We start from the raw sequence: 14,145 nt of genomic DNA, 5'->3' as shown, positions 1-14,145 counted from the left end.
ACGTAGATGAGAACTGGAAGAGAATAAAAAAATGTTGTTGCAGCAGCAGGATTGTGCTTTTTGTTGATTTCTCATTGTTGTCATGCCATTGGCACAAATTTTAAAGCTAAAACAACTAACAAAACAGCAAGACACTCCAACATCAGTAGTGGAATGCTTTTATAATTTATTTCACACTCAGATTGGTACACAGTGTTGTAGGGCCATTACCTTTGGTGCAGATGCTGCTACTTTGGCGGCTTCAGCATAGCTCCCCTGTGCAAAGAGGGTAGTGAATTTTCTCACGAATAACTCCTCCGCCCCAGCCAAGTTACTACGAATGGCCAAGCGCAGACCAAGGTCTGGATTTTGAAGCACACTGGTTGCATAATTCACAATGTTATCTTCCTCGACACAAACTGACAGCACCTATAAAGACCCAACAAGTGAGACTGGCCTAGCCTAGAAAAGTGCTCCATATACACATACTACTACATCCTGCTCTCAGGTACTGCAGTATCAGCAAAATTCTAAAGCTCAGGCTGAGTATGCCTAGAATGTTGGCTCTAACAGTGACAGAATGCACAGGAGCCAAACACCTAATGGCAACACAACAGAATATCATGGTAGAGACACAGCATGGGATTCCATGTAGTTATTTTAAAAGACTATAAAAATACCAAGTGAGAAAAAAAAATAAAGTTGCATGGACATTGACCAGTGATGTGTTCAAGATGATCACTCTGCCAAAATGACCTATTTGGGGGTGTGGAACCGACAGTTTTTCTTCTTAAATGTTCTTTTTTTTAAAGCACAGATTTTCAGGGCGTCTGGGTGGCTTGGTCGGTTGAGCGTTTGACTTTGGCTCAGGTCATGATCTCGCGGTTTGTGAGTTTGAGCCCCGCATCCGGCTCTGTGCTGACAGCTCAGAGTCTGGAGCCTGCTTCAGATTCTGTGTCTCCCTCTCTCTCTGCCCCTCCCCTGCTCGCACTCTGTCTCTCTCCCTCAAATAAACACTAAAAATAAAAAAAAATTTTAAAAAAGCACAGATTTTCTTCTATTAACTGTTTTTTTTTTTAACTTTAGTTGAGAGGGGTGCCTGGGTGGCTCAGTCAGTTGAGCATCCAACCTCAGCTCAGGTCATGATCTCGCTGTCTGTGAGTTCAAGCCCCATGTTGGACTCTGCTGACAGCTTGGAGCCTGGAGCCTGTTTCAGATTCTGTATCTCCCTCTCTCTCTGCCCCTCCCCTACTCATGCTCTGTCTCTCTCTCTCTCTCTCTCTCTCTGTCAAAAATAAAACAAACATTAAAAAAAATTTAACTTTAGTTGAGAGAGGTAATTTAGGTAGCATAGTACTTGCTTTTCAACCCTCCCCAATCAGTATGTGTCTGGCCTGGTGTGTATCAGAACTGCTGCTTCACTGAGAGAAGCTTCATGCAGTAAGGGAGCTACTCTCTTCTCAGAATCGATCCTGTGTTAGGAGTGATATAAAGTAATGGCAAGAAGTAGAAGGGAGACATGGGTATAAGTTGAATAACAGGAGGTAACTATACTTGACCACTGTCTTGGAGGAGTAAAAGTTAAGCTCTAGTCCCTAGTGAATGGAAAAGGTGGGAGATGAACCCTCCAAGTTCCATACCTGTCCCTTTTTGTTGACACCAATAATTCCAGAAGTAGATTCATGTGGAGCAGTGACAAATATCGTGTCAGCACTGATACGGTTCATGTAGATGCACACGCCAGACTCTAGGTCATACATGTGAAGATAGCCATATTTCGTGATCAAGTAAATAACACCATGTTTAGCTCCAATCTATAGGAAGATACAGAACAGATAGAAAGAAGCCAAATAGGGCAAAAGAGCTCACAAATGATGAAAGATCTTGAGTTATTAAGCCCAAGAGATCACTTACTATTGGTGGGGAGCATTATGCTGCTGAGATGTAGATCCCAAGTTGATTCCAGTCAAGTCCTACCCACTTGAGAATAGTTTTATCTTTTTTTATTTTATTTTTTTAATATGAAATTTATTGTCAAATTGGTTTTCATACAACATCCAGTGCTCATCCCAACAGGTGCCCTCCTCAATGCCCATCACCCACTTTTCCCTCCCTCCCACCCCCCAACAACCCTCAGTTTATTCACTTGAGAATAGTTTTAAAGCCAATACTTTGGCCAACTCTTCTCAAATAAAGGTCCAATAAATTAGGCTATTCATTTATCCTTCAGGTATAACTATCCTCTCCTTACTTCCTTACCAAATCCTTTTAGAAGAAGCTGCAAGTTCATAAAATCAGGGGAAAGTTCTGGAAAAAGACCTCATACACTGTGTTCACATTTCAGCTTGCCCTCCACCACCATTTAATAACCTTTGACCTTTGCCAAGTTGTATTAACTCCTACAGAAGATTTAACACATGAGAAATTCTGAAGGGGTGGGAGAAAGACTGATTAACTTGCCAAATTGTATTATTGTATGGGGCGCCTAGCTGGCTCAGTTGGAAAAACATGTGACTCTTGATCTCAGGGCTCTAGTTCATGAGTTCAAGCCCCACGTGGGGTATAGAGATTACTAAAAACAAAATAAACTTTAAAAAGTTATTATAAGGGGGCTGCCTGTGTGGCTCAGTTGGTTAGGCATCCAACTTCAGCTCATGATCTCACAGCTCGTGAGTTCAAGCCCCATATTGGGCTCTGTGCTGACAGCTCAGAGCCTGGAGCCTGCTAAGGATTCTGTGTCTCCCTCTCTCTCTGCCCCTCCCCCACTTGCACGCTTGCTCACTCGCTCTCTCTCTCCCAAAAATAAATAAATGTTAACAAAAAAGTTATTATAGGGGTGCCTGGGTGGTTCAGTTGGTTAAGCATCTGACTCTTGATTCTTGCAGTCGTTAGATCAAGTGCCCCACTGGGCTCCACACTGAGTGTGACCCCTGCTTGGGATTCTCTTTCTCTCTTTCTTTCTCTTTCTCTCTCCCTCTTGCTCCCTCCCTCTGCCCCTCTGCTCCCCCTTGCTCCTCTGATTGTGCTATCGTTCTCTCTCTCTCTCTCTCTAAAAAAAAATTATTATGAAACCTACAGTAATTTTATTTGTTTATTTTAAAAATTAAAAGATCTCGGGGCACCTGAGTGGCTCAATTGGTTAAGCATCCAACTTCAGCTCAGGTCATGATCTTGTGGTTCATGAGTTCAAGCTCCATGTTGGGCTCTGTGCTGACAGCTCAGAGCCTGGAGCCTGCTTCAGATTCTGTGTCTTCCTCTCTCTCTCTGCCACTTGCTGCTCACACTCTGTCTCTCTCTCTCAAAAATAAATAAACATCAAAAAAAATTTTTTTTAATTTAAAGATCTCCACTGCAAGATCAAGAGTCACAGCCAGCAACTGAGCCAGCTAGGCGCCCAAAACCTATCATTATGTTACTTTATTTTATTATTTTACTCTATTATTTTTTTTTAATTTTTTTTTCAATGTTTATTTATTTTTGGGACAGAGAGAGACAGAGCATGAACGGGGGAGGGGCAGAGAGAGAGGGAGACACAGAATTGGAAACAGGCTCCAGGCTCTGAGCCATTAGCCCAGAGCCTGACGCGGGGCTCGAACTCGCGGACCGCGAGATCGTGACCTGGCTGAAGTCGGACGCTTAACCGACTGCGCCACCCAGGCGCCCCTACTCTATTATTTTTTTTAATGTTTATTCACTTTTGAGAGAGAGAGACAGAGAGTGAGAGGGAGAAGGGCAGAGAGAGGGAGACACAGAATCTGAAGCTGGCTCCAGGCTCTGAGCTGTCAGCACAGAGCCTGACATAGGCCTGAACCCACAAACCATGAGATCATGACCTGAGATGAAGTTGGAGGCTTAGCCAACCAAGCCATCCAGGCACCCCTCAAAATTATAGTAATTTTAAAAGTATGGTAGGGGTGCCTGGGTGGCTCAGTCAGTTGAGCGTCCAACTTCAGCTCAGGTCATGATCTCGCAGTTTGTGAGTTCGAGCCCCACGTTGGGCTGTGTGCTGACAGCTCAGAACCTGGAGCCTGCTTTGGATTCTGTGTCTCCTACTCTCTCTGCCCCTCCCATGCTCATGTAGTGTCTCTCTGTGTCTCTCAATAATAAATAAACATTAAAAAAATTTTAAAAATCAAAGTATGGTAGTAAAAAATAAAGTGGGGTACTAGCATAGGAAGAAATAAAAACAAACAGAACTGAGAATCTTGAAGTAGAATCAAACATATAAGAATTTAACATGAATGAGTAGGTATTTCATATCACAATGTTAATATAACCAGCTGGCTATATGGGGATACAGGATGAGGGTAAAGAATTGACTCTCCATCCTGTTCTTTATCAATGTAAATCCCAGATGAGTCAAAGATTTTTACATAACAAGCAAATAAAGCTGGGGTTCCTGGGTAGCTCAGTCGGTTAAGCAGCCAACTTTGGCTCAGGTCATGATCTGGCAGTCTGTGAGTTTGAACCCCATGTTGGGCTCTGTGCTTACAGCTCAGAGCCTGGAGCCTGCTACGGATTCTGTGTCTCCATCACTATCTGCCCCAACCCCACTCACACTCTGTCTCTGTCTCTCAAAAATAAACATTAAAAATAATTTTTTAAAAAGCAAATAAAACTAAGAAAGTAATAGAAGAAAATATGGTGAATATTTTCTTCACCTTGGGGTGTAGCATTCTTTTTAAAACATGACACCAAAGCCACATAAAAATGCAAAACTTCTACAAGGTGGAACACACTCAAATAAACTTCTGTTATGACTATGAAAAAATATTTATTTGAAATACATCAGGCATTAGTATCCAAAAACTACAGAGCTCTTACAAGTAAGATAAAGACCCCCCAAGAGAAAAACTGCCAAGATCAGGAAGAGGTAATTAACAAGATGCATATGAGTGGTAAACTCATTCCACCTCGACATTAACCACAGGAAGGACATGAAGCTCATTGGACACTGTCCAGCTATCAGGGAGGTGGTGGCAGGAGTAGGAACTGGCCAGTGTGGTTGTACACATGCCCCTGACGCAGCAATTTCACATGTGGCAGTTTATCCTTGGACTGATGCACAAAGATATATGGAAAATAATGCTCCTAGAAGCATTCACTATAAATACCCAATGGGGGATTGTCTAAATCAATTAGGGCACATCTACAGAAAAGATAATATAGACATTAAAATATTACATGCATTTTATTGGAGTGGTGTTGGTCTGCAACATAGTGAGAAAAGGTCATAAAGCCCAAGGCCAGTGCCAAGCCATTTCATAAGACTCTATTTGCATATATGTTTGTAAATGTATGCATACAAAGATACTTCCAAAGGGGGCAGTCACAGTTATCAGTGGGGTAGGATTTCAGTGGATATTTAATTCTACTATTATGTTTATTGATATTATTGGAAATTAATGGACAATATGTATTTTTGTAAGATAGAGAAAAGGTCAATTTCACTTTGTGGAAAAAAAAACTGCATTTGATCACATACTATTTCTAGAAATCTAGCTTAAAAATATTAAAAAATTAAAAAAGAAAGCATCATTAAGTATTGTCAAATATTTGAGAACAGAAAAAAGCAAATAACTAAACTATCCTACAATTATACTACATCCCTAAAAATAAATGTTTACTTCCCAAGATATTAACAAAGAATGGCATACCTTATAGAAATGTCTATGATGTACTGAGCAAAAATGGGGGGGGGGGGTGTAGACTGTATGATCTTACATATATAATGTGATTCCAATTTTGTTCAGAAAAGATGTATCTAACTTTTTAAATATAATAAATAGTGAAATCTTTGATATATTTTACAGCCAATTGGTTCAGCTAGAGAAGACTGTTTTCTTCTTTATATTTTTGTACTACAGTGAACATTTAATCTTTCATAATAAAAAGGGAAAGGTCTGGGACTTCGGTATGTGTCAGACAAAGTCCTGTTTGTAGAAAAGAGTGCTCTTTCCAGACGGTTGTTAAGGCAGCATGAGTTAAAACATGAACACTGACATTATCTTCTCTGTGTTCTAATGTATCTATTTGGGATTCTTCTGAAGCACAGGAACCTATTATCTGCTGTTCCCCTCCACCCAAGATCTGTGATTTGTTCTAACTCACGTAGCAGGCAGCACATTCATACCTGCATAGCCACTGGGAAATCAGTCTGAGCCTCTGGAGGGAAAAACACATCCACAGCTTTCTTTACAAAAGGCTGGTTTCCTGCTGCAGGCTGTCCGACTTCGATTATGTGCAACTAGATAAGAGATTTAGGTCAATCCAAGGAAACATATTGGTGGCAGACTAATGCTAACTAATGTACAGTTAAGTACAGCCATAGTCCATGCTCTGTAAGACTAATGATAAAAGTTACATTCAAACAAGACAAGAGAATCTCTTGGTTGGAGTGCTCATGCTATTCACTAACCTACTGCCCGCTACCAAGGACAACAGGAAAAACCAATGCCAGGAAACCTGAGCAAAGTTTAGTTCTAGCATGTTGACTGAGTCACTTGCCCCCTCTCTGGCCATTAGTGTGAATGCCCATGAAACAAGGGGCTCTCCTGGACATGGGCTCAGGCTAACACACATCAACTGACAAGATCATGTAACTGAATGCCAAACTCACAAGACAGTTGATCGTGCCAAAGGCCTGAGAGTTTTTTTAAGGTTATTCTGGGGGGCATAAAAATCCTTGGAGAATCGGAAAGAATGACAGTGGACAAGGAGTTCTGTCCCTGCTTTTATCAGAACAGCTTCAAGTTCCTCTCATCTAATAAAAAGGTACCACAGCTAGAAACAAGTCTGGGGAAAAAATCATGAGTGGAGGTGGATCAGAGACGTGAAACAGTGAGGGTTGGTGGGGGTGTCCAGTAGAGGAAACTTATGAGTATACACTTAGTTTGGATTTGGCCTAGCAGAGAGGGAGAAGGGAAACACCAAGGAGGCTTGAGGCAAGCAGAGAGATGGGCTAGAAGGGGAGGGCTGATGTAGCAAATGAGCAGGGGCCACTGTGAGTTAAGATGCAGGGAGACTGAAACTCCTAGCATACAGGCACTTTAAGAGAAATGGTAGTTTGGGGAAATGCTTTTTGATGGGTGGAGTGGGTCTGAGGACCTATTCTCTAACCCAAATATGGGTAACAAGAGACTCATGTGCTACAGATGTGAGACTTGCTAGAGGCTGGACAGTGGCAACACAAACAGAATGGAGCTTGAGAACTCTGCTTTCTTGCTTAAGAGCTGGGAAGGATGGTGGCACTGCCAACAGAAGTGGGGGCCTGGGTAAAGAAGCCAGGCTTCTTTGGGAGGTGGTGAGAGAAGGGCGAGACTATGGACAAGTGGTAACTGCCTGTGAGAAAGGAACAAGTAACTGGAGTGCAGACAAAACTGGGATCCATATGAGACTAGAGAGCCATAAGTGCAGCTGGGCTGGATTAGAAGGAAGGCCTGTGCAAAGGGCACAGGCTGAGGAAATCACTGAAGGGACCCCCACCTGCCACTAGGGCAGGGGAGGGGAGATTCAACCACAGAATATAGGTGGCTCTTGGGACAGCTGCTGTGGGGGTCTCTGCCATGAAGACTGCCCTGAGGGGACCAGCCTGCCTGACAGCTGAGTGCAGGAGATAAGCAGGCACACCTGTCTTACAGGGATGCTTGTTCTGTGCTCTTCTTCACAGGCAGCTCGGCCAGGAAGGGTTCTGTTCTTTCAAGGGTGACTGTGGCTGCCCGGCTGTCTGTGACGAGGTAGAACGCCTCAGTCTAAGGTGACAGAGTAGGCTGATATTTTTGCCTGACTCCTATTTTTCTATTGGTTCTCAATTAAGGAGGGCATGATATTTATTACATGACAGACAATTAGCCATATTCAAGATGAGGAAGTCTAGGAAGCCACATACTGATCCAGTGCTCTTCTTTGGGGAATACTTCAGGGCTAGTGACCAACCCAAAATAATGAGTTCAGGAAGTATGATAAGAGTATACTGAGATAAGGACCATGTTTTCAGGCCACTTTCCAAGTGAGTGATGCAACCCTGGAATCACAGGTCTCACTGACATCATGAACTCTTAGACCTCACAGCTCTGCCCATGGCACTCCTGCCAAACAGATGCTAGCCATGCACTCGAGCCGAATAAAACTCAACTTGCTCCCAGAGCATGGCCTTCTCCTTGCAGCTCCCACCCCAACCCCAGCACCTAGGGAGAACCACATAGGACCTGTGCCTTTCGTTAGGATGGCATACAGTGGTTCTTTCACAGCTGTCGCCTCCATGAGACTGCTGTGTGAGAGCAGAAACCATGTGTGCCTAGCCCATGCTCAGTAGACTTTGTCAAAGAGGATTTTTAGGGCAAAGGGACCAATTGATAGGTGACTTCACGTCACTGACTTTACAAAGATTGGCTGTGAAACCACCAACATGTACAATAGATGAGTTGTTCTAAATACTGTAAAAGCCTTCATTTATACGAAGCACCTGCAGACTATTCCCCACTCCCAATTATAAACTGGTTTTGGATCGCTGGCTAAGTGGCTACCAATTTACACTGTACAGACTCTTAACAGTGACTCAGGACACTTTTCTAAGGGAGAAAAGAAAGTGGAGATCTTACCTTGCCCCCTGTGGGACTACGTACAGCAAAGCAGAAAAGGGTGGCAGGCTTGGCATTCCCTTCGCTCTTGAACTCTGCAAAAGCAGCAGCATGGCCTTCTATGGGTTGTGAAACTTTCCTATCCACAGAGTAGAGTTGCATTGCCCCAACTACACGGTTTTGCTAAGAAAAGACATTTTGCAATGAAAGAGAGAGAAAAGAGAAGATATAAATTGTTAAATGTTCCTAAAATGAAAGTTTCACATGTTGACCTAGTTTCTCTAATAAAAAATAAGCCTATTAGATATTAAAAGACATGATAGAACTCTAAATTTGATGTGTAAAGACGGCTGCAAACACCAGGGAAAAAATATGACTTCAAAACACTAAGATAGATGGTCCCAATTTGTTAAATGCAAAATGTGTGTATACACACAGGTGTGCATATATGTATGTTTGTGTATATTTGAGTGCACATACAAGGTTTGTATATGTAAATAAATACATAAATATATAAATACACACACACACACATTCTACACACACACATGTAAATATTCATTTAAAGTAAGTCTTGGGAGGGGCGCCTGGGTGGCTTAGTCGGTTGAGCATCCGACTTCGGCTCAGGTCATGATCTTGCGGTCTGTGAGTTTGAGCCCCGTGATGGGCTCTGTGCTGCCAGCTCAGAGCCTGGAGTCTGCTTCGGATTGTGTGTCTCCCTCTCTCTCTCTCTGCCCCTCCCCTGCTCATGCTTTGTCTTTCTGTCAAAAATAAATAAAAAATTAAAAAAATTAAAAAAAAATAAAGTAAGTCTTGGGAGGGGCACCTGGGTGGCTCAGTCAGTTGAGCCTCCCACTTTGGCTCAGGTCATGATCTCGCAGTTCATGGGTTCGAGCCCCACGTTGGGCTCTGTGCTGACAGGTCAGAGCCTGGGGCCTGTGTCTTCCTCTCTCTGCCCCTCCTCCCATTTGCACTCTGCCTCTCTCTCTCTCTCTCTCTCTCTCTCTCTCAAAAAAAAAAAAATTAAAGTAAGTCTTGGGAGGACAAACTCTAAAGTATAAAGAGTAATTAAATCAGGAGATTATTGGCTAATTTTGAAAATTGGGTTTTCTGAAATTTATAAATAGCAAAAATAGTATTTAATAAAACCCAATAAAGCTAATATCTTTCATAAAACTTAGAACTTACATTTTCTAGCAAAGAATTTCAATACATTTGTACCCAATGTCAAGTGCTCAAAAAGCTAAGTAAATGAGACATGACAGCACCACAGCTCAAGCTCTTAGACCTCAACATTCAAATAACCACCCCAGCCAAATGAGCCCTATGCAATCTGGGTAAAATTCAGATCCTTAGTGTATCTGCCACCTACCTCCATGCCTTAAAAAGGGAAACAAAGGCAAAAAGGTGGGGGGGGACAAAGGCTTCAACTTTTTTCTTTTTAAAGATCCATTCCTTTGTACTTTTTTTTGTTTTTTAATTTTTTTTTAACGTTTATTTATTTTTGAGACAGAGAGAGACAGAGCATGAACAGGGGAGGGGCAGAGAGAGAGGTAAACACAGAATCTGAAACAGGCTCCAGGCTCTGAGCCATCAGCACAGAGCCTGACACGGGGCTTGAACTCAGGAACCGCAAGATCGTGACCTGAGCCGAAGTCGGACACTTAACCGACTGAGCCACCCAGACGCCCCTCCTTTGTACTTTTCTACTGGAAGACTTGTGTGAAAGTACTACACAAAATACCAATTCATGCTACAACATGGATAAACCTTGAAAACATGCAAAGTGAAAGAAGCCACTCACAAAGGCCACATATCATGATTTCCATATATGAAATATCCAGAGACAGAGTGGACCAGTGGTTGCCAAGGACTGGGAAGGGGGAGAAGTAGGGGAGCAACTTGTAGATAAATACAAATGTGTACACTCTAACAACAGAATGAACAAGACAATTTTTAAAAGAGAGTAAGTATAGGATAAGACTCACCCTCCCAGGGGAGGGTGGGAAGATTGGAGATGATATAGAGATAATGCCTTTGAGTCCCAATGCTAGAGAAGACTAAACTAAAGCGAAGAAGAAAAGAAGCAGCAGAGAGAACACCTCAGATCAAGACAGACCTGGATTCTTTCACTGCCTGTCCTCATGGACCCACTCAGAGGCGACAGGTGTAGCCTTGGGTCTGTGACCTGCTTCTGAGCCTTAGGCTCCTGCCTGGTAAAGTCTACTTCATGGGGGTGCTGAGTATTATGTGTGCTTTGGGAAAAGGCATGTTGAGGATCGTAGCTGACAAAGATTGAATGCAAAAATGCTTTCTTTTGTGCCAGGCACCATGTGAAGGGCTAAGGATAAGAAAGTGAATATGGGTGCCTGGGTGGCTCAGTTGGTTAAGTGTTGGACTTTGGCTCAGGTCATGATCTCATGGTTTGTGGGTTCAGGCCCTACATTGGGCTCTGTGCTGATAGCTCAGAGCCTGGAGCCTGCTTTGGATTCTGTGTCTCCCTCTCTCTCTCTGCTCCTTCCCAGCTTGTACTCTCTCTCTCTCTCTCTCTCTCTCTCTCTCTCTCTCTCTCTCAAAAATAAACATTAAAAAGTTAAAAAAAGGAAAAAAAAAGAAGAAAAAAAAGGAAAGTATGACCCAGACCCTTCCCTTAAGGACACATGATAAGAGTTTCTAGCAAGGAAGCAAGCAATACAGGGTGCTGACTGCTATGAGTCAGGATAGAGTGAAATGCTGTGACCTCACACAGTCTGTTGAGTCAGGGAAGGCTTCCTAGTGACACCTAGGCTGGAGTAAGAGGTCACAAGGTGAAGAGAAAAGCTCTAACAAAGGGAAGTATTTGCAAATGCTTAGACAGGGGTAGGCAAACAATGGCATGTGGGCCAAAATCCACCCTCCTATCTCCTCCTGTCTCCTTACAATTGAGATTAAATTCACATAACATAAAATTACCCATTTTAAAGAGTTCAATTCAGAGACACTTAGTACATTCACAATATTGTGCAACCACCACCTCTATATGGGTTCAAAACATTTCCACTATTCAAAAAATCCCTGTGTATATTAAAAGTTAGGGACCATCTCCCCTCCCCCCAGCCCTTGACAACCACTAATCTTTTGTCTTGTAGATACCTAAATATTTCATATAAATGGAATCATAAAATATGTGACCTTTTGTGTCTGACTTATTTCACTTCAGTGAGGTTTTCAAGGTTTATCCATGTTGTAGCCTGTATCAGTACTTCATTCCTTTTTAGGGTTGAGTGGTATTCCATTTCTGTATAGATTTTGGTTTATCCATTCATCCCATGGTGAACTTTTGGGTTGTTTTCATCTTTTAGCTATTACAAATAATGCTGCTATGAATATCTGTGTATGGACATGCTTTTGCATGGACATGTTTTCATTATTTTTCCTGGGTACATGCCTAGGTGTGGAATTGCTAGGTCAAAAGGTAACTTTATGTTAAATTTTTTGAGGAACCATCAATCTGTATTCCACAGGAGCTGAATCATTTTACATTTCCACTACTGATGTACAAGGATTCCAATACTCCACATCCTTGCCAATACTTGTTATTTCCCATTAAAAAAAATTACAACCATCCCAATGGGTGGTACCTCACTGTGGTCTTGATTTGCAATTCCCTAGTGACTATTGATGTTGAACATCTTTCCGTGTGCTTGTCAGCTATTTGTGTATCTCTGGATAAATGTCTGTTGAACTCTTTTTGCCCATTTTAATATTGGGACATCTTATTGTTGAGTTACAAGTGTTCTCTATATTTTCCAGATACTACACTCTTCTCAGATATATGATTTACAAATATTTTCTTCCATTCTGTAGGTTTGTCTTTTCACTTTCTTGACAATTTTGATTAAGTCCAATTTACCTATTTTTTCTTTTGTTGATTACGCTTTTGGTGGTATACTTAAGAATCCATTGTCAAATACAAAGTCATGAACATTTCCCATGTCTTCTTCTCAAGGGTTTACAGTTTTGCCTTTTATATTAGATCTTTGATCCATGTTGAATTTTTATATATGGTATTTGGTAGGAGTCCAACTCCATTCTTTTGCATGTGAATATCCTGGTATCCTAGCACCATTTATTGAAGAGGACAGTCTTTCCCCACTGACTGGTCTTGCCACCTCTGTCAAAAATCAATTGGCCATAAATGTATGGGTTTATTCCTGGACTCTCAGTTCTATTCCACTGGTCTATATGCCTATCCTTGTGCCCACAGGTTTGTTGTTGTTGTTGAATGCTTGTGTGAGTAGTAGTATAAGAAATACATATTTAGTCCTTGTCCCTGGCTCCTGACACAACTCCTAAAACCCTTGTAATTTCCTAAGTGATATGAGTGATAGGTGGATCTTTGTCAGAAAAAAAGCTTCTAAGAAACTTGGAATCTCCGGAGTGATTAGAAGTGTTTTTTGTAGGCTAATGAGAATGACTGGTGGCTGGGGGGTCTTAGATAGCTTCAGGATGGGGTCTCGTCACCAGAAGGACCAAGGCATACTTAACAGTTTTTTCAGCCTCACCCCACCCTGACCTCCAGGAAAGGGAATGGGTCTGGAGACAGAGTTAATCACCAATGAGCAATGAAAATCTCCATAAAAACCCCTAAATTTTAGAGTTCAGAGAGTTCCTTTTTAATATACATCCTTTTTAATGAACCAGTAATAGTAAAGTAACTTCCTGGGCTATATGAGCCATTCTAGCAAATTAGGAACCCCTGATTTACAGCTTGTTGGTCAGAGGTACTGGTGGCCTGGGCTTGAGGCTGGCATCTGAAGACATGGGGGCAGTCTTATGAGATTGAACCCTTAAACTGTGGAGTCTGTACTAATTCTTGGACCTCCAGCTGATGTACACAGAGAATTAGAGAATTAGAGAACTGTTTGGTGTAGAAAAGCTAGCATCTTTGGTGTCAGAAGTATAGTGAGAGTAGCAGCTTGGATTTTTTTATTTGTTGGTTTTTATTTTTGTCAGTAAAACACAAATAAGTAACATTGTGATTTATAATCTTTTATTTATTTTTAAATGTTTATTTTGAGGGAGATACAGAGCATGAGTGGGGGAGAGGCAGAGAGAGAGGGAGAATCCCAAGCAGGGTCTGCACTGCCAGTGCAGAACCCCATATGGGGTTTGATCTCACAAACTGAGAGATCATGACCTGAGCCAAAATCAAGAGTCAGACGATTAAATGACTAGGCCACCCAGGTGCCCCACAATCTTTTCTTTTAAAATATTTCTCAAACATGATGGTCTCCTTATAAATAAGTATGATTCCTAAAGGTATTTTTAACAACTTTATTGAGATATAATTCATATATCACATAATTCATTCATTTGAAGCATACTATCCAATGTTTTTCAGTTTATTTACAAGATTGTACAACCGTCGCTAAAATGTAATTTGTAGTACTTTCATCCCTTAACAGAAACCTCATTTAGCAGTCAATCCCCATTCCTACCTCCCACATTCCACCCCCAGTTAAAGCAACTACCTACCCATTTTTGATCTCCGTAAATATTCTGAATGTCTCATAAAATGGAATCATACAATATGTGTTTTTTTTTG

The 14,145-nt window shown here is 41.7% G+C and overlaps 1 protein-coding gene across 5 annotated transcripts in view; it reads right to left on the bottom strand.

The window, feature by feature from the left end:
* CLTCL1 (clathrin heavy chain like 1) overlaps window positions 1–14,145 on the bottom strand; it is a 104,720-nt gene that overhangs the window by 53,903 nt on the left and 36,672 nt on the right. For all 5 annotated transcript variants that reach the window (XM_047827660.1, XM_047827659.1, XM_047827658.1 and 2 more), the window contains 4 exons: window positions 8,580–8,741; window positions 6,113–6,226; window positions 1,620–1,793; window positions 211–408 (listed from right to left, as the gene is read on the bottom strand). In XM_047827660.1, coding sequence (XP_047683616.1) covers window positions 211–408; window positions 1,620–1,793; window positions 6,113–6,226; window positions 8,580–8,741 — 648 coding nt within the window. The remainder of the gene's footprint in view (window positions 1–210; window positions 409–1,619; window positions 1,794–6,112; window positions 6,227–8,579; window positions 8,742–14,145) is intronic.

Source organism: Prionailurus viverrinus, chromosome D3 (assembly GCF_022837055.1).
Source record: "Prionailurus viverrinus isolate Anna chromosome D3, UM_Priviv_1.0, whole genome shotgun sequence".
NCBI lineage: Eukaryota > Metazoa > Chordata > Mammalia > Carnivora > Felidae > Prionailurus > Prionailurus viverrinus.
Note: the sequence above shows the minus strand (reverse complement) of the source record. Positions and strands in the feature narration are given on the sequence as shown.